This window comes from Pelophylax lessonae (assembly GCF_965119305.1).
Source record: "Pelophylax lessonae genome assembly, chromosome: 9".
Classification (NCBI taxonomy): domain Eukaryota; kingdom Metazoa; phylum Chordata; class Amphibia; order Anura; family Ranidae; genus Pelophylax; species Pelophylax lessonae.
The window spans coordinates 60,230,135-60,251,270 of NC_138776.1; the positions used below are offsets into that span (position 1 = coordinate 60,230,135).

The 21,136-nt window shown below is 46.5% G+C and overlaps 1 protein-coding gene across 1 annotated transcript in view; it reads left to right on the top strand.

Moving 5' to 3' along the window:
* GRK5 (G protein-coupled receptor kinase 5) overlaps positions 1-20,865 on the top strand; it is a 60,727-nt gene extending 39,862 nt beyond the window's left edge. The window contains exons 6-16 of the mRNA XM_082266715.1: positions 1,496-1,588; positions 1,667-1,730; positions 11,065-11,205; positions 12,922-13,112; positions 13,201-13,238; positions 13,511-13,600; positions 15,865-16,073; positions 16,591-16,728; positions 18,306-18,443; positions 18,537-18,668; positions 20,310-20,865. Of these exons, the coding sequence (XP_082122841.1) occupies positions 1,496-1,588; positions 1,667-1,730; positions 11,065-11,205; positions 12,922-13,112; positions 13,201-13,238; positions 13,511-13,600; positions 15,865-16,073; positions 16,591-16,728; positions 18,306-18,443; positions 18,537-18,668; positions 20,310-20,408 (1,333 nt within the window). The 3' untranslated portion in view covers positions 20,409-20,865. The remainder of the gene's footprint in view (positions 1-1,495; positions 1,589-1,666; positions 1,731-11,064; positions 11,206-12,921; positions 13,113-13,200; positions 13,239-13,510; positions 13,601-15,864; positions 16,074-16,590; positions 16,729-18,305; positions 18,444-18,536; positions 18,669-20,309) is intronic.
* The last annotated feature ends 271 nt before the right edge of the window (positions 20,866-21,136 follow it).

Sequence of the window (21,136 nt, forward strand, 5' to 3'; positions counted from 1 at the left end):
GGATGTACAGTAGTGGGGGAAGGATTGGTGGGGTTGGGTGTACAGTAGTAGGGAAAGGATTGGTGGGGTTGGATGTACAGTAGTGGGGGAAGGATTGGTGGGGTTGGGTGTACAGTAGTAGGGAAAGGATTGGTGGGGTTGGATGTACAGTAGTGGGGGAAGGATTGGTGGGTTTGGATGTACAGTAGTGGGGGGAGGATTGGTGGGGTTGGATGTACAGTAGTGGGGGGAGGATTGGTGGGGTTGGGTGTACAGTAGTGGGGGAAGGATTGGTGGGTTGGATGTACAGTAGTGGGGGAAGGATTGGTGGGGTTGGATGTACAGTAGTGGGGGGAGGATTGGTGGGGTTGGGTGTACAGTAGTAGGGAAAGGATTGGTGGGGTTGGATGTACAGTAGTGGGGGGAGGATTGGTGGGGTTGGGTGTACAGTAGTGGGGGGAGGATTGGTGGTGTTGGATGTACAGTAGTGGGGTAAGGATTGGTGGGGTTGTATGTACAGTAGTGGGGGGAGGATTGGTGGGGTTGTATGTACAGTAGTGGGGGGAGGATCGGTGGGGTTGGGTGTACAGTAGTAGGGAAAGGATTGGTGGGGTTGGATGTACAGTAGTGGGAGGAGGATTGGTGGGGTTGGGTGTACAGTAGTAGGGAAAGGATTGGTGGGGTTGGATGTACAGTAGTGGGGGAAGGATTGATGGAGTTGGATGTACAATATTGGGAGAAGGATTGGTGAGGCTGGATGTACAGCTCAATGTATGCCAGTAGGTGGGCGATTGCTGTCACTTGAGGTACAGCAGTGGTGGATGGAAATGGTGGGACTGGATGCTTGACAGTGGGAAAGGGATTGATGAGTAAGAATTTACGGCAGCTGGGAAACTGATTGGTCGGGCTGAATGTATAGCAGTAGGGGGGGAACTGGTGAGGTTGGATTTACAGCAGTGGGGAAAGGAATAGTGGGGCCTAATGTATTGCAGTGGAGGACTTGGGGTCTGGTGCTTGACAGTAGGGGCAGGAATAGTGGGGCTGCATGTACAGCAGTGGGGGGAGGGTGTGGGCAGACGCATAGGCAGCCTCAGGTCACATGTACCACATTGCTACTACAGATGCTCCCTCCCTCTCACTGACCACCACTATAGATGTCTCTTCCATACACTGTCCTATTTGAAGTGTCACAGGACCTTCAGTGACACTTACAGATGCCCCCCTTCCCCCTGGACACTGTATATGAAGTTTCACTTGACCCACCCTGACATTGCAAATGGTTTCTTCCAATGTTGAGGAATTAGGACAGTGCAGCAGTTTACACATGTCAGCCCCCATCTTGCATCGTTCTACTGTAGAGTACACAGATAACATTTAGGGTAAAATGTTACAGATGTGCCAACCCCAAGAGTTATATACTGGCACTCAGCACTTAGGACACTAATAATGGTGATAATATGATGTACTAATAATGGCAATTGTAGTTCTGCTCTGTAAAATGACAATGGTTTTCCAGGTCTGTCTATGATTTTCTAAGTGGAGAGCCCTTCCAGTGTTATCTGTCCAGCATGTACTTTGACCGTTTCCTGCAGTGGAAATGGCTGGAGAGGTAGGTGTCCTGAGTACTGTCTTCTATGATTACCAAATCAATGTCATGATCAGTACTGAGGAATCTCTTATCTTATAGGCAGCCAGTGACAAAGAATACATTTCGTCAGTACCGAGTTCTTGGAAAAGGTGGCTTTGGAGAGGTGAGCTCCAGTAATCTTCCTTTTACAGGGGAAATATTCATGGTGTGACTTATCCAATGATATTTATGGTTGGGGGAAGGGGAGGAGCAGGCATGGGCCATTGTTTGTTCTTCTATCTCACATTAATGAGTTCATCAGAACATCACTAAATTGAAATAATTATTATTTTTTCTTAAAACATGCAGGCACTTCACTTTTGTAAAGTTATTATTTATCATGTGTCCTTATTTTACCTCATAGAGATGTTTTATATCCACATTTGCACAATAGATACCTCAAATAACCTCACAATTATTACCAGACTGAAGCAAACTAAGGCCTCTTGCACACGATACTCCTGTTTGACCATCTACTTTTTCAGACATTTTTTCTCTTTCGTTCATTGATGGACACAGCTCCTGGTATTCATAACCATTGGGTTATACTGTCCCCTACAGGAGTAGGACACTAGGTAGAAAAAAATTCCGGCTGCACCCATGGGCATTGTCAGGGGGTATACTTCCTCTCTCTGCTATAGTCACTCTGCCTAGTCAGGAGCAAGAACCTAGTTCCTTGTGGGGATCTTTTTTAGATAGAACATTTTTTCCTACTGGATTTTTCCTGTGAGATCTACAATCAACTGCCGGACTGAGCGACGGGCTGAATAACCTAGATACAATGGTCACCCCAGTCTGGCCAGCGCGCGTGCGCAGACCTCAGATCTGCGCTAGGTCGGCCATGACATAGCCCCACTGGACGGGGGTGGCCTGCGAGTTTAACGTCCCGCGAGGTCGCATAAGACAGGGTCTCGGCCCGAGTCACAGCGTTCCACCTTGCCGACAGCACCCCATTTTGATGGAGAGGGGTTCTGTCTGGAGCGGTGCCCGCCTGGTTCCTGGTATGGTGAGTAACTGTCCCCCCTCTCCCCCTGGAGGGTTTTGGGGTGGACATGGGCCTCTTCTTGGGTGACTAGGGGGTGCTGCCAGTGTGGTGGGAGTTGTCCCTTGGCAGTGTTTTACACTTTTTTGTGGGGTTCCTCTTTTGACTCATGGAGTCTTTGGAGCACACCCCCCCCCCCTGATCCCCTCTCTGAGGCCAACCATCCATCCATGCACTGACAGCGGTCCTGGAGTCCCTAGTGTCCCAGGTGGAGGTGGCTTGTGAGCAACGGGCTAGCAAAAAGCAACCCCCGCCTTCCCTTGCCTCATCTGTCTCATCAGATCCTGAATCTGATTCGGCTACCACGGACGTGGGTCACCCTGCTGGGTCTGCAATCACGCGCCTGGAATCCTGTGATAGTGAGGATGATCCCTCCACGTCTGTGACCACGCACGTAAAGGCGCCGGTGGATGCACTGATTGTATCTGTGTGTGAGACTCTGAAGATAGAAGATGCAGCTGAAGCTGCGACGGAGGCGCAGGTACCCTTTGGCACTCACAGACCATCCAGAATGGAAAAGGTGTTTCCTTTCCTTGCCTATTTTGACAGAATTGTCGCTAAAGAGTGGGAACGACCAAAGTGTCCCCGTGGGGTCCCTAAGCGCTTAACTAGGCGTTACCTCTATGAGGAGTCCCTTCCTAAGAAGTGGACTGTGCCACCGGTGGTGGACACTCCGGTTTCCAGATTAAACAAGGCAACCATGATTCCGGTTGAAGAGTCCCCGGCCTTTAAGGATCCAGGTGACCGGAAGGCGGAGGCTGTGGCCCGCCATATGTACACTCTGGCTAGTTCAGCAATGAGACTGGTATTCATCATTGCCCTAGTGTCGCAAACTATGACTGAGTGGGCTAAGCTCTTACGCCATGACCTGGAGGGGGAACAACTCCCCTCTGCCTTTGCCGAGCTGGCAGACCAGCTGGTCCAGGGGCTGCAATTTATCTGTGATGCCTCTTTGGATGCGGCTCCCCTGATGGCTCGCCTCTCTGTTTTGGCAGTGGTCTTTCGGCGTGTCTTTTGGCTCAAGTGCTGGTCTGCGGATCAGACTTTAAAAAAAGGCCTTGACTGATCTTCCTTTCTAATCCTTCCAAATCGCCTGTTTGGAGCTACCCTGGATGACATCATTAAAGGTCTCACGGGGAGAAGAGTAATTTTCTTTCCCAGGGTACTAAGGGCAAGGAACCTGGAGGAGTGGGCCTTCCTTCTCACTACCTTTTTTTGGTTGAGCCAGATGGACTTGTGTCTTTTTTCAACCTGACTAACTATGTAACTATGTAGCTGATAAGAAGTTTTTTCGTCCCTCAGGGTCGACTGACAAGGGCTCGAGGCCTTTCAGGGCCTCTTCAGGAGAATCCAAATGAACCTGATCTGGCAAGCCAAGATCGGGCTTCTCCAGAACCTTGGACAAGGCCCCTTTAGCATGAAGGTGCGCCCTCACCCGTATCGGGAGGGGGGGAAGTCTTCGCTGGTTTCCGGACCTGCGGACTTCCTTAGTGCAAGAGAAGTGGGTCCACAAAGTCATTTGGTCCGGCTGGCTACAAGATCGGGTTTCACCCTTGTTCCCCGGCAAGGTTTTTTCCTTCCAACTTGCGCCTGTCCGCAGGCGGCTTACAGGGCCTGTTTGGGGTGGTACAAGATCTGTTCCTTCAAGGGGTGATTGTCCCGGTTCTGACTTCAGAATGTTTTTAGGGTTTTTACTCATACCTGTTCACAGTTCCTAGGAAGAAAGGCAAAGTGCGTCCAATCCTGGACCTCGAGGCGCTAAACTGCTTTGTGCGGGTACAGAAGTTCAGAATGGAGTCCATTAGAACGATGGTGGCATCTCTGCGTCAGAGGGATTTCCTCGCCTCTATCGATACCAAGGATGCCTACCTTCACATTCCAATATGTGCCAGTCACCAGCGTTTTCTCCGCTTTGCTGTGGAAGAGGAGCATTATCAGTTTCTCTTTGATCTCATCTCTGCTCCTCAGGTCTTCACAAAGTGTTAGCCCCCGTGTTAGCCTTGCTACGCCAATGGGGGATTGCGCTACTGGTCTACTTGGATGATCTCCTTCTGCAAGCGGAGTCTCCCTGTGCTCTGGTGGACAACCTGGAGATCACAATCTGGACTTTGAGGGAGTTCGGCTGGAATCTGGACTTTCAGAAGTCTGCTCTGGTTCCGTCCACGAAGCTGGACTATCTGGGCCTGTCTCTGGACTCGGCCTAAGCCAGAGTGCTCCTTCCTCTGGACAAACTCCAGAAATTGCAGGTTGCAATTCATCTCCTGCTGTCCAACAGATGGTCGTCCCTCCAGACTTGCATGCGGGTGCTGGGCCTGATGGTGTCTACTTTCGAGGCGGTTTTTCACAGTTCCATACGAGGTCCCTGCAAAGGGAGATTCTGACCAAATGGGACAAGACTCCCCAGTCTATGGAATATCAGATCCGGCTGAGTTGGGGAATGAGAGATTCCTTGATATGGTGGCTTCGTTCTCCGGCGCTTAGGCTGGGAAAATCCTTCCTCCCCTTGTATTTGACAGTGGTCACCACGGATGCCAGCCTGTCCGGCTGGGGAGGCGTCCACGGCAAGCATTCTGCTCAGGGGATCTGGGCGCTAGTAGAGTCCAGACTACCGATCAATGTCCTGGAACTCCGAGCAATCAGACTGTGTCTGGATCATTGGACGGATCATCTTCAGGGTTGTCCAGTGCGCATTCAATCAGACAATGCCACGGCCGTGGCTTATGTCAATCATCAAGGGGGCACAAGAAGTGTCCTGGCGACTCTGGAGGTAGCAGGCATTCTAAGGTGGAAAGAATGGTTTTGTTCCAGCCCTCTCTGCCGTACATATTCTCCGGTGGAAAATTGTCAGGCAGATTATCTCAATTGGCAGGCGTCCGGAGGTGTTTCATCAGCTGTGTCTCCGGTGGAGCACTCCCAAGGTGGATCTGTTGGTGTCTCGGCTCAACACAAAGGTGCAGAGGTTTGAGGCTCGGTCAAGGGATCCCCTGGCGGACGCCACAGATGGGCTGGTGGCACCGTGGATCAGTATCGGCTGATTTACACTAGTGATCTACCGATTATCGGCAAAGCCGATATATCGAGGACCGATATGCACTTTCCCCAATACAGTAAAACCTTGGTTTGAGAGTAACTTGGTTTAAGAGCGCTTTGCAAGACAAGCAAAATTTTCAAATAAATTTTGACTTGGTTTACAAGCGATGTCTTGATATACAAGTAGCCTCAAGTCACAGCTGAGTATAAAAGAGAAGAGAGGCGCCTCTAAGTGTAGCAATATGGTTAAATTTAATGAAGGTACAACATTTAGCAACTCACATGGTTGAGGATTGGAACAGGCACATCTAAGTATGCAGGCATCCAGGCTAAAGCTGTCCACATAGACCATCCTCCACACCGCCATCTACGTCATCCCTTCCATGCTGCCCCTCGCTTTCAGATCCCTTTACTGCAGGGTGGTCTTCCCGGTCAGGATTACAGACTGGCAGCCGGCGGTGCAGAAGATAGTCCCTGTGGACAGCTTTACCCCGGATGCCTGCATACTTAGATGTGCCTGTTTTATTCATCAACCATGTGAGTTGCTAAATGTTGTACCTTCATTAAATGGAACCATATTGCTACACTTAGAGGCGCCTTTCTTCTCTTTGATACTCTGTAGCTCCTACTGGATTTTGCTTCTAATCCCCTTGTGGAAGCGGCTATTTGTGGATGGACATTTTATGGTTATATAACCTATCGCAATGCTATAATCTTTTTATATGGACTATAAACTGAAGGATTTATGAATAAATGGTTGTGGAACGAATCATCTGAGTTTCCATTATTTCTTATGGGGAAATTCGCTTTGATATAAGAGTGCTTTGGATTACAAGCATGCTTCCGGAACGAATTATGCTCGCAATCCAAGGTTTTACTGTATATCGGAATCAAGGTGCCCGATATTGTTGATATTTCGGAAAGCGCTTGTACCGGAGTGATGCCTGCAGCTAGAGGCATCACCCCGGTACCGGCGTCCATAGCCGACGGTCGGCTGTCTTGTAATGACAACCGATGCGGCTGAGAAGCCGCTCGGCTGTCATTACAAGGAGAGGGAGGGGACGTCCCCTTCCTTCCCGCCGCCTTCCACGGCTCTCCCGGGTCTCCCGTCCCACCGGGAGACCCAGGCAACTAACCTGCATGGCCCGCCGAAGACCCGATCAAAGCCGCTCTGTCAAGTGATTAAAAAAAAAAACATTTTTTTAAATGTGCGAAAATATCGGCCAATATCAGCAGATACCGATATGCAATGGCCATAATATCGTTATCGGCAACGAAAAACCGATATCGGTCGATCACTAATTTACACCTTCCCTCTCCTCAAGCTTCTGACCATACTTCTATGCAGGATCGAGGCAGAAGGGATTCTGGTTACCTTAGTGGCTTTGGACTGGCTTTCGCCGGGCTTGTTACTCCGATCTGGTGCAGCTGGTTGCCGACGTTCCTTGGAAACTTCCTCTCAGGGAGGATCTTCTGTCCCAAGGACCGATCTTTCATCCTACTTTACAGTCGCTGGCTGTAACGGCTTGGCTGTTAAACGGCAGGTGCTGAAGGATAGGGGTTTATCTGAGTCGGTGATTCCTACCCTGTTGAAAGCTAGGAAATCTACTTCTAGGAAGATCTACCATCATACATGGAAGACGTACATTGCGTGGTATGGGTGTCTTGGGTTTCCTCCTCGCTCCTTCTCGGTGGCTCGGATCTAAGCCTTCCTTCAACGGGGGGGGGGGGGGGGTTGAACAGAAATTAGCCTTGCGAACCATCAAAGGCCAGATGTTGGCTTTGGCGGTCTTCTTCCAACAACCTTAGGCCACACACTCCCTGGTGCGTACCTTTCTTAGGGGTGTCCGACATTTGGTTCCTCCAGTTTGGGCTCCGTTGCCGCCTTGAGATCTTAATTTGGTGCTTTCAGCTCTGCAGAAGCCTTCTTTTTAAAATATTGGGGAGATTCCCCTGCTTTCGTTGTCTCAGAAAGTGGCTTTTTTAGTGGCGATCCATTCTGCGTGCAAGGTGTCGGAACTGGCGGGGTTTTTCTGTTATTCACCTTACCTGCTGATTCACAGGGATAAGGTGGTTTTTCGCCTCTGTCCATCGTTCCTTCCAAAGGTTGTCACTTCATTTGAATGAAGACATTGTGTTGCCTTCCCTGAGTCCCAGGCCTAAACATCTGAAGGAAATTACCTTGCATGCCTTGGATATGGTCTGGGCAATTAGGGAGTACCTGGCAGCTACGGAGTCTTTCACTAAGTTAGACTCTCTATTTGTGCACAAGGATGAACATCGAAAAGGGTTGTCCGCTTCCTCTGTGACCACTTCCAGATGGATCAGACAGACGGTGGTTCAGGCCTATTCCATCAGTCAGGTTCCTCCATACCCTGTAAAGGCGCATTCTACTAGGGCGCTTAATGCCTCCTGGGCCTTCCATCATCAGGCATCAGTGACGCAGGTTTGCAAGGTGGCCACCTAGTCGTTGGTGCACACTTTTACAAAGTTTTATAAAGGATAAAGGTTTTTAATGGATGTGTTGGCATTTGTGGATGCTTCCTTTGCCGCTAGGTTTTGCAGGCTGCTGTTAAAGAGGACCTGATCCTCTTTGAGGGTCTATTGTTTTTTTCAGGTGGGCTCCGGTTGTTTGGTTGAGCCCCTGTTGCCTGGTTGGCTAATGTTTTACCTTGGGAATATTTTGATTGTTCCCACCCCTCATGTTTAACACTGCTTTGGGACGTCCCAATGGTTATGAATACCAGGAACTGTGTCCGTCAATGAACGAAAGAGAAAATTGAATTTTTGACTTACTGTAAAATCCATTTCTCTGATGTTCATTGATGGACACAGCACCCACCCTTCTGCGGAGTTATTATTCTCCTTACACTGTTTGTTACAAAACAGAGTGGCTATAGCAGAGAGAGGGGACTGGGACTGCCCATGGGAGTAGCCAGAATTTTTTTCTGCCTAGTGTCCTACTCCTGTAGGGGGGCAGTATAACCCAATGGTTATGAATACCAGGAGTTGTGTCTGTCAATGAACATCAGAGAAATGGATTTTACGGTAAGTAAAAAATCCCATTTCTTTGTATGTATTTGCGTGTATTTTGGCACAAATGCGTTCGCACACTTTCACATGCACGTGGCATTTTCAAGACTTTTTCTCACATTCTTGTTCAGCACAATATGTAAATGGACATTTGCGCACAATTGCACGTGTTTTTGCGCGCATTTGTGCGAATAAAGGGTAAATTACTGACCAAAAATGCAGATTTTTCTATTTTGTTTTTAGTGAAGAATTCACGGCGCTCGTTTTTTACACCTATGTGCATAGGCACATTACAATTAATGGGCTGTATTTTAGCTCAGTAAAAAAAGAGCTTTACTGAGCTTTTTTCAAGCTGCAGTGTGCAAGAGGCCTTAAAGTGTTTGTTTCCCTAACATTTCATATTTCTGATATGTGTCTGCTGTACCATGTACTTGTATGAGAAAGTATCATATTCTCTTTGTGTAAAACCCCTGGTCTTCCTGCCAGTCCCTCTGTTTTCCATTAAAAAAAACTGACCACACTATGCAGAAGAACATGGTAAGTTCTCTAGCTATGCTGGGAACTCAGTGTGCTCTCCTCCAATGATCACACTTGTCCTGACACCCCCCCCCCCTGCACAGCCTATCACTGGACAGATCAGTGTGCTGTTGCTTCTCCTCCCCCAGCTCTTATGCAGCTGAGAACAGAGAGAATGTGATTCACTTATAAAAAAAAGACAAAAAAGGTATTCATAATGTTTTTTTTTATATCTATACACAAATAGTTTGCTTTTCATTTCTATTTTAAACTGAATGGGTTGTTTTACAAGGTGATCATTTACAATCACTTTAAGCAATTGATTTTGTGAATTGAATCTTACATACCAAACAATCCCAAAATCAATAATGTTATTTGCATGTAGTAAATTGTGTGTGATAGGATGTTATAGAAAATATCCTCTAATGTCCTTTCCTTCCCATGGAACTGATCTTCTAGATCCCCCACCTTCCCATAAAACTGACCCTCTAGTGTCCCATTTATCCCATAGAACTGACCCTCTAGGTTCCCAACCTTCTAGTGTCCCCACTATCCCATGGAAGTGAGCCTCCAGTGTGCCCACCTTCCCATGGAACTAACTGCCCAGTGCTCCACCTTCCTATGGAACTGAACCTCTAGTGCCCCCACCTTCCAATGAAACTGACACTCCAGTGTCCCCACCTTCCCATGGACTTGAGCCTCTAGTGTTTTTACCTTCCCATGGAACTGATCCTCTAGTGTCCCCACATTCCTATGGAACTGAGCCTCTAGTGTCCACACCTTTCCATTGAACTGACCTTTTAGTGTCTCCACCTTTCCATGAATTTGACCCTCCAGTGTCCCCACCTTCCCATGGAATGACCCACTAGTGTCCTCACCTACCCATGGAACTGAGCCTCTAGTGTCCCCTTGCTTCCCATGGAATTAAGCTCTTAGTGTCCCCACCTTCCCATGGAACTGACCCCCTAGTGTCCCCACCTTCCCATGGAACTGACCCTTTAGTATCCCTACCTTCCCATGGAACTGACCCCCCATTGTACTCACCTTTACACGAAACTGACCCTCCAGTGTCCCCACCTTCCCATGGAACGACCCTCCAGTGTCCCCACCTACCCATGGAACTGAGCCTCTAGTGTCCCCACCTTCCCATGGAACTGAGCCTCTAGTGTCCCCACCTTCCCATGGAACTGAGCCTCTAGTGTCCCCACCTTCCCATGGAACTGACCCCTAGTGTCCCCACCTTCCCATGGAACTAACACTCTAGTGTCCCCACCTTCACATGGAACTGACCCTCTAGTGTCCCCAACTTCCTATATGATTCACACTCTACCCCAGATATCATCAGGTACAGGGGATACAACGGAAGTTCCAGCACAGTACATCTGCAGCATATTTGACAAAAAAAACTTCTAGGTTGATGAGAGTTTCCTGTTGTTTTACAATACTTCACACCAATATATGAACGGTCCTACCTGGTAAAGGGGGTTTGGGAATCAGCTAACAAAATGTGAGACATTTGGGAGCCCATGTCGCTGGTGGGTGATTGGAGGGCAATAGGGGCTGGAACTTTCCTTGTGGATAGATGAGACTTCGGTGATGGAGAAAGTGGAAAACTTTGTGTACACTGTATAGGTTTCTGGCTGTAACCTTTAAACTGCAGCTTAATGTGGAACAGCAAATTTCTACTGTTATTAAGGCCCTCAACACTGCTTATTCAGGCATCCTCACTCCTTCTACATCCCATGAATGTGAAAGTGTGCTGACCTGACATTGACAGGTCATATCTTAGCATGGCATGCAGGACAGACATACACTAAATGGAGATTGTAATTGGCAGGTGTGTGCGTGTCAAGTACGTGCCACAGGGAAAATGTATGCCTGTAAGCGCTTAGAGAAAAAGAGAATTAAGAAGAGGAAGGGCGAGTCAATGGCGTTGAACGAGAAGCAGATCCTGGAGAAAGTGACCAGCAGATTTGTGGTAAGCTCTCTAGATTGTAGACGATGGTACAGGGTTGGCAAAGGGAGCATCTGAGGAGGACGGTTTGAACAAGAACCCTCTGCTATATCTCATTTATCACACTCATTGCATAAGCTAATAAATGCCTTCAACTTTACAGAACAAAATTACTACTAGCTATACCCACTTTACCACCGGAGGATTTTGCTGTCTTACGTCTGGGCCACTTTTTGCGATTCGGCACTGTGCGACTTTAACTGACAATTGCGTGGTCATGCAACGCCGTACCCAAATTAAATTTACGTCCTTTTTTCCCACAAACAGAGCTTTCTTTTGGTGGTATTTGATCACCTGTGCGATTTTTACTTTTTGCGCTATAAACAAAAAAAGAGCGACAATTTTGAAAAAATAACAATATTTTTCAAATTTTTTTATATGAAATCCCCCCCCCCCCCAAAAAAAATGTAAAAATCAAATTTTTTTATCATTTTAGGCCAATTTGTTTTCTGCTACATATTTTTGTTAAAAAAAATTGCAATAAGCGTACTTTGATTGGTTTTCACAAAAGTTATTGCGTTTACTAACTAGGGGAAAGATTTCTGTCGTTTTTGGTGGGTTTTTTTTAACGAGTAATGGCGGCGATCTGCGATTTTTTTTTTGCGAGACTGCGACATTGCGGCGGACAGATCGGACCCTTGACTGACATTTTTGACACTTTTGGGGTTACCAGTGACATTACTGCAGTAATCAGTGCTATAAATATGCACTGTTACTGTAAAAATGACACTGGCAGGGAAGGGGTTAATTTTATTGGAGAGGGAGGGGTTAATGTATGCCTGGTGCTTACTGACGTGTGTGGGGGGAGGTGACTGAGTGACACAAGGACAGATCCAGGGTTCAGCTATGCTGAACCCTGAAATCTGACCCTGCCTGTCACTTAGGAGGTCCGCCCGCTTGTGTTTACACGAGCGGGCGGATCTCCAGACTTGATTCCCCGACGATCGGGGAAGAGCAGTGGCGATCGCCACCGCTCCTCCCCTGGCCCGACTCCCGCTGTGACTGAATACAGCGGGAGCGAGCCTCCGGCGGCGCACGCATGCCGCCGAGAAGGGGGAGTGTCTGCCGACGTAGGTCTACGTCGTCAGACCTACAAGAGCTAGTGAGCAGACGGCAAGTAGATACTGTGACCAGGATACACAAGAACCTTCACAGACTCATTTTTCAAAATTACCCAAAATAAGAATGGTCTGTGCAACCACATTTTTACCCGGCCAGGGACAGCTAGAGACTTATATATTTTGTTTAATTAGTTTTATGAAAATATAAATTCAGTAATGCTTTGAATTAAGGCTGTATCAAATGTACAGTAGCTAGGTTGAAGGACATTCCTTACCTATGTGTTTGGAATACACAGAGTGCAATACAAGGTGAAAACCTGATTCACTGATGTAGAGTCACACAGGCAATTCTTATTTCAGACACACCTGGTTGCAGTGATGGATGTAAAGAAGCAAATGAAGGGACAATTGCTAGCATGTGTTTAGATTTGGTGTGGCTGAACCTCCTCAAGAGGTGGCCACATGTGGATGATGTGATAAGCACAAGGCTGTCCTACCACCCTCCAGTTTTGTCTGCATCTCCAAGAAGCAGGTGCTGGATGCAACAAGAATATATTCATTTACATGGTACTATATGATAAGAAAGCTCGGAAATAAAAAATGTTTATTTTTACATCAGGTAAATCTGGCATATGCGTATGAGACGAAGGACGCCCTTTGTCTTGTGCTGACGTTGATGAATGGAGGAGACCTGAAATTCCACATCTATAACATGGGAAACCCAGGCTTCCAGGAACAGAGAGCCTCTTTCTACGCAGCTGAGATACTGTGCGGTCTTGGCGATCTCCATCAAGAAAATATTGTGTACCGGTGAGAGTACCAGGCTGCTTATGTTGTTATTGATTGTAAATTTTTATGAAGTTTAATGAATTTGACCCTTTTGCTTTGTCTTATTCAGAGACTTGAAGCCAGAAAACATCTTGTTAGATGATCATGGTAAGTAGACCTCAGCCTCCTGGGAGAAGGGTCAGCATGTCATGCAGTCTCCTAGGAGAAGGGGCAGCATATGGCTCGGCCTCCTGGGTTAAAGGTAGGCATGTGAAGGGTCGGCAAATGACACAACTTACTGGGAAAAGGGTCAGCATGTGACATGGCCTTCTAGGAGAAGGGTTGCAATGCGACACAGCCACCTAGACTTATCAAGAACATGATGGGAATCTTCTATGACAGTTAAGTGTTTCCTATGTCTGTGTTCTACATTATTACAGGTCATATCCGGATATCAGATTTGGGTCTAGCTGTGAAAATTCCAGAGGGGGACACAATCCGTGGCCGTGTGGGGACAGTTGGTTATATGGGTGAGTAGAGTGTGCTACTGTTATGACTCTGCTATGTAATGTGGCTTGGTCAAGTATACCTCTTTTGCTGTCAAAATTAGTTCAACATGCAGTAAAAATATAATTCTACCACTTTACAAAACTCTGGTTCGGCCTCATCTTAAGTATGCTGTTCAGTTCTGGTAACCAATTCTCAGGAAGGACGTCCTTGAACTGGAGAGAGTCCAGAGTAGGTCAACAAAGCTATTAAGGGGACTGTAGGACCTAAAAAACATTAAACTTTTTCTACCTGGAGAAGAGGTGCTTAAGAGGGGATATGATAGTGATATATAAATCTCTAAATGGTGACTCTAGAATTGGGAGAAAACTATTTAACCACTTTAAGATCTGAAGATTTTGCTGCTTAAAGAGGTTGTAAACTAGTTTTTTTTTTTTCCACCCTGCAAGAGAAAGACTTAATGAGCTAATATGCATCGCATACTAGCTCATTATACAATACTTACCTTAGAACGAGCCCCCGCTGTGCCGCTCACTCACCTCTATGACGGGCGACATGTCCAGTCGCCCGTCTTCCGGGATCGCGGCATCCGGCCATCTGATTGGCCGGAGCCGCGGTGACATCACTCCCGCGCACGCGCGCGAGAGCCGACAGTCACGGCACGGGACTCTGAAGGAACGGCACGAGCGGCCGTTCCTTCAGAGCGCATGCGCCAGTGACGTCACTGGCTGCATGTAAGGTAAATATCTCCTAAACGGTACATGTTTAGGAGATATTTACAGTACCTATAGGTAAGCCTTATCATAGACTTACCTATAGGTTCAAGTTGTAGAGGAGGGTTTACTTCCTCTTTAATGACCAGGTCCTATTTTGCGATACGGCACTGCGTTACTTTAACGGACAATTGCGTGGTCGTGCGATGCTGTACCCAAATAAAATTGATGTCCTTTTTTCCCCACAAATAGAGCTTTCTTTTGGTGGTATTTAATCACCTGTGCGATTTGTATTTTTGCGCTATAAACAAAAAAAGAGCGACAATTTAATAAAAAATAATATTTTTCACATTCTGCTATATGACATTCTCAAAAAAATTGTAAAAATCAAAATGTTTTAACATTTTAGGCCAATTTGTTTTCAGCTACATATTTTTGATAAAAAAAATCACAATAAGCGTATTTTGATTGGTTTGCGCAAAAGTTATTGCATCTACTAACTACGGGATTGTTTTATGACATTTTTATTGTTTTTTTTTTTTTTTTACTAGTAATGGCGGCGATCTGTGATTTTTTGCGGGACTGCGACATTGCAGCGGACAGATCGGACCCCTAACTGGCATTTTTGACACTTTTGGGGGTACCAGTGACATTACTACAGTAATCAGTGCTAAAACTATGCACTGTTACTGTAATAATGCCATTGGCAGGGAAGGGGTTAATACTATTGGTGATCAAGGGGTTAAATGTAAGCCTAGGGGAGAGATTCTAACTGTGGGGGGGTTGGACTTGTGAGATGATCACAGAGACATGTGATCCTATATAACAGGATCACATAGCCTCTGTGATCATCCGAGGGAGAAGGCGCTCGCCCCCTAGCTCCTCCCAGGCGAGCGCCGTACATATACAAGGTTTTGCCTGGGAGAGCCAGCCTGCCGCAGTACATCTGCGGCGGTTGGTCGTCAAGTGGTTAATCTAAAGTCTCTAAAGAAGACACACAATAACGTTGGATGAGAAACAGTTCAATCTTAAACTGTGTAAGAGGTTTTTTACTGGTGAAGCAGTAAGAATGTGGAACTCCCTTCCACAGTTGGTGGTGTCGACGGAGAGGGTAGATAAATTAAAAAACATTTTAGATGTGTTTCTTAGAGAGCGCAATGTACAGCACCATGGAAAATGGTAGTGACATAAACACACATACACAAACACACATACTCAGTTTGAAAGGGATGGACTGGTGTCTTTAGTCAACCTTACCAAGTACGTAACTATATAACTAGTCATCTAAAAAAAACTGTGCTAAAATCTGCCTGTATATGGGCTTGAATTGACTACAACAGTTGAAAACTTTGGTAGTGGTCAGTTTAAATCTCTGCTTCGCATCCCTCTCTCAGGGAGGATGACCAACCAGGTCAGTTCAGACTGAAAACAGAATGCTTCAAGGGCTTTCTCACTAGTAAAACAGAAGCTGTGTGGGTAGCCCTGACCCCAAAGGAGTAGTTTTCTGTGAGGAAACTCAGGATTGGCAGCCTGACTCTATTTCTATGTGTTGAGCCTGTGAATTGTCCTTACAGCCCCGGAGGTGCTCAATAACCAACGATACTCCTTCAGTCCTGATTTCTGGGGCCTGGGCTGCTTGATCTATGAGATGATAGCTGGACAGAGTCCGTTCAGGGGCAGGAAGGAGAAGGTGAAGCGGGAAGAGGTGGACAGGAGGGTCCTGGAGACAGAGGAGGTTTATAGCGAGAAGTTCTCTGAGGAAGCAAAGTCACTGTGTAACATGGTGAGTCCACTCAGTGCTCTGCTCCTCCACATGTACTCATTTCAGGCTGTGCCCAAAGGGTCACTCAATTCCACACCATGGACATCTGTATTGATCTTACATGTCTCCCCCTATCAGCACTCATATCACCTCCCTATGTGACCATTCAGATTATGGCACCCACCACAGACTCAGGTGTATCTGCTGCCCAGGTAGAATTTGCGGCTACCTTCAGCAGGGCTAGTCAGCACTATCAGCCTTCCCTATGCTTCAGTGTTAATCAGTATGCCATGAACATATATTTTTAAGGCAGATAATTGTCCAGCATGTTGGTAAATGTTTACAACTTCGCATCCATGTTTGCTCACATCCACGTTATGTGTACCTTCAGCTAGTTCCTGGTATCAGCCAATCCCAGGAGAGTGTGGTGGTGTCGAGGGGTAGCCCCAATGTCATGTATCTTCATTACCTATATCATACACTTTACAGCTCTTTCTGTGTTTTTCTTATTCTGCTAATTCTATTATATTGCTTTCAGCTTCTAACCAAAGACGTGAGACATCGGCTTGGGTGTCACAACGACAGGATAACAGAGGTCAAGAGACATCCTTTCTTCAAAGTCATAAATTTTAAGCGGTTAGAAGCAGGAATCATGGACCCTCCATTTGTCCCCGATGTGAGTATTCCTCAGATAGTTGGTGTTATTGGCTGGAAATTTGGACACTATAAAGCTCAATGTATTAAAATAATCTGCCTCATCTGGTTCTATGCATGCTTTAGGTGCTCCTTCTGATCCTGTATGTTAGGCGATTGCATGCCTGAAGGAATCGTCTTATTTTAGAACACCTCCTACCAGTATGTCACCCAATGCTGCTGCCATATAACACTGTCATCGGCAATGTTTACTCTACTCATAGTATAGCTTCTATAAGCTCCCTGCATTGATATAGTCTAGGGCTGTCCAACTGGAGGCTCATGGGGGCCTTCTTTTGTGGCCTGCAACATCCCAGCTAGACAGTTGCCAATGCAGGATGGCCAACGCTCTTTATTACTTGCCACCACTCTGAGCTGAAAACCCAGAACCCATTGTATGACCATGTCTGTGGCATTGCTTCCACACAGGCTGGTTTCAGAGGGGAATACAGAAGCAGTATGGAGGAGAGTGGAGGGGCCCCTGAGGATGGGGCTTTCTAGACAAGGGATATCCCTGCTGTATGCATGTCTTTTCCTTGTTTTGTTACAGAAGATTTGTAATAAAAAATGATTGACTTAGATGCAGCCCTCTAATTGGGAAAATGGGTCTTTCCTCGTCTCCTGCAGTGTTGATGGTGGCCTCCGCCGCTACCACTGAAGGAAAAGAGGAAAGACCCATTATAGGTGTTTAATGCAGTAGTAAGGATCGCCCCAGTCCTTACTGTTGCAGTGAACACCTCTCATGTAATAAAATGTGACACCGTCCAGCTGTGTAAGGACCACACGGGGGCAGGTCAGTAACAGTCTGGGCTCAGAGGAAGTGGAGTTAATGACACTGGCTGTTATTTAACCCAGAAGACAAAGGAAATCTAATGGCTGAAAGAAATGACTGTTGAGGGAGCAGCTCTGGATTGAAGCTGGAGTTTAGCATAAAGAAACAACTCAAATAGCAGCAGTGGCGGCTGCTGTATTGGGGGCGCAGGGGCGCTGCTCCCCCCCATCCATGCGTCCGGCCCCCTAATCTACATGCGGGACGCTGGACGCATGGAGTTCAATGGGGTTTTTTTTTTTTAGCCATGTGACTAGAGCCAGAGGCTCTCACAGGCTAAAGAAAAGGTTGGGCTCGGGGCGCAGAGCAGTGTGCCCCGATCCCACCCACTTGTGTGACAATAGTGAATGAAAATTCGCTATTGTCACACGGATCCGCCTCCTGGCCAATCGGGAAACAGGTCCTGAGACCCGGTTCCTGATTGGCCGAAAGTAGAAGCCATGCCATTGGACATGGGGAGGAGACACTTCTAATGAAGGGAAAGAAGCCGAAGCTGAAGCTGCCGCCGCCACTAGGGGTGAGTGAGCCATTGGGGGGTCCGGGGTCCTGGGTCCTTGGGGAGTCTATGGTCCTGGTGTGCAGCCTGGTGGGGGCCGAGGGGGGGGGGGTGTATGGTGCAGTCCGTCTGCCGCCCCCCTGGCCCATGGAGCACCAGCCGCCACTGAATAGCAGTCATACAAACCCATTATAATTTTCTTTTGAACTTACGTGTGACTGATACTCTCCTCCAGCCTCGAGCCGTCTACTGCAAAGATGTCCTAGACATCGAACAGTTTTCCACTGTGAAGGGCGTGAACTTGGACCAAACAGACGATGACTTTTATAGCAAATTCTCTACAGGCTCAGTGTCCATCCCCTGGCAAAATGAGGTAAGAAGATGAAAGGTAATATCCGCTGCATTGACACCAAGGTTTTGTTCTCAGTGTATCATCATGTAACAACTCTTGCTCTCCACCCTTTAGATGGTAGAGACTGAATGCTTCAAAGAACTGAATGTTTTTGGGCCTAATGGTACCCTGTCCCCTGATCTTAATCGAAGTCACCCACCAGAGCCACCTAAGAAGAGTCTGCTACATCGCATATTTAAACGTCAGGTGAGAAGAGCAGAGGGTCATATTTGCCCACGTCCTGTCCTGGGAAGAGGTCTCCAGAAAGATTTAAGGAACTGTACTTCCTGAGAACATTTTTTTCTAGTGCAGACAGTAGTTAATATAATGCATATTGTCAGCTATTGTCTTTCTGGTGTCAGGTGACAACTTCTTTACAGGATCTCTGTACAGCTGCAGTTCTGTTAGGAGGAATTATTCTATATCATAGAATATAGAGATATAAAGATACTTCATTATGGTCAAAACCCCTCACATATCCGCTGCACAGCTTGTGCACTGTTTAATTCTCTCTACAAGAGGGTTGTGTATTCAGGAGAATGAGTTTCATTTTACCTTTTTAAACCTTTCCAAGATAGGACTTTCTAAAGTTGTATTGAAAAAGGAAGACTGAGCAGACCTTCAAGAGACAGAAAGTTCCAGCATTTTACCAACTAGCACTGTTCCTTCAATTACAGGTTCAACGGCAACTTCTGATTCTTTAACTGAAGGATCAACATCATAGCCACACACGTTCCTCAGATCATCAGCCCTGACTGCATGGGTTCAGGAACCTTTCTATACAGTAGTGGGGTTTGCATCCAAAGAACCTGCAGTATGACCATAAATCCCATTAAAGGGGGAGAGGTGTACTGCTCAAAGGGAGCCATTACAGTCTGTGCTACAGGGTTGCATAAGGACAGATATCCTTGGGTTTGAGGCTAATGAAAAGATTAAGTGAGGACTGATGTGGCCCTTCAAGGGGGATGTCTACTGAGTGTTTTTTTCCAAAAGAGGTTTTGGTTCCAAAGCTGACTTGCTGTAAGTATACATGGACCTTCTTTAGGTTGGGTTATACTAACATGCAGTCTTGTACATGGGCCAAGTATACAATGCTGACTCATACCAGGTGATTGATTTAGAGCAGGGGTCTCCAAACTTTGTAAGCAAAGGGCCAATTTACTGTCCTTCAGACTTTAGGAGGGTTGGACTGTAGCCAGTGAGAGTAGTAAATTCCCCAGCATTAGTGGGAGTAGATCATGTCTCAGGCTTGATGGTCAAAGAGAGTAAAAATTACATAGCACCAGTGGTCATTAGGAGGAGGAATACTGCCCCAATCATTGGTATTAGTGGGAGTAATTTTGCCTCATCATTGGTGTCAGTGGAAGGAATAATGCCCACTCATCGGTGTCCATGGAAGAAATAGTGCCCCAATTTGGCCGTCAGTGGGAGGAATGGTTCCATGATCGTTGGTGATAGTGGAAGAATTAGTGCCTCATATCAGTGGGAGGAACAGTGCCCCAAGGGCAAGGTAAAGGTAAGCAAAGAGCCACATTCGGCCCACGTGCCGCAGTTTGATGACCACTCACATAGAACACTGAACAAACAGGGTGACGCGTACAATGCTGATTAATATACTGTACATGTATTCTGCCACATGCTTACATGCGTTCTTTCAAAAAAACAGCTTGAGGTACATCTCCTGCTACAGTAATTGAATGTTCCCTGAATCCCTACATAGCTTTTCTGAGAAAACTAGGTTTGTCAGGTGCAAAGTCTATTTACTGAACCACTTCGACTTCCAACCAGGATTTGTACATCTATCTGTGAAATCTGAAAAAATGTCTAATTCATCTTTTTCTTCTTTAGCACCAAAACAACTCCAACAGTTTGCCTGTCCCCAAGCCCTCTATAAACCATCAAGTGAACACCAACCATATCAATTCCAACTCAACGGGAAGCAGTTAGTGAGGGAGTGCACTCACCAACAGGGAAATACAGTCAGGAGTGGTGACCTTCTTCTACTGCTGACGTCAGAGAGAGAGGAGAGTCAGAGGCCTGACAGCCTTCCACCAGGGAAAGCTGTATATGTGTGTCGGCAGGATTGACAGACGAGAGTTTCTTTCCTCTTCTCACAGTGAAGCCTCACATGGAAGATTCGCTCAGGTGAGGGGGTACAAGCCCCTCCTTTTATGACAGGGGTGAAACAAGAAAAATTATACCTCCCACAGTCACATGACTTTGCAATAGGACATTGCCAATTGCATGTAACAGGTAACAAAATCACATCGTACACAAACAAAAAGGACTAAATCCACATGACAAGCGACAAGACCAATGGGCCTCTTGGCCTCTAAGTCCGCAGTTGTACTCTATATCTTTATTTTCAACAAAAGAAATTAAAAAAATGTTTTATTTTTCGGGATTTTTAAGTGTGTCTAACATTTGTTACAACATTTTGTGGAAAAACAGAAGGACTTAAAGTTTAATTTCATAACTTAGCACTCCAGGTGAAGCAGGTGGCACATTTCTGTCTGTGAGACTACATGAGAGTATGCATAGATGCACAGAACATCTTGCTGCAGAATGTGTATCATTGGTTGGCTGCACAAAAGGCAGAACTTTCATGCAGTATTTACAGGAGAGAAAGTTGGACAAAAAAATTCCAGTATAAGGAATATACTATCTGATCAGAT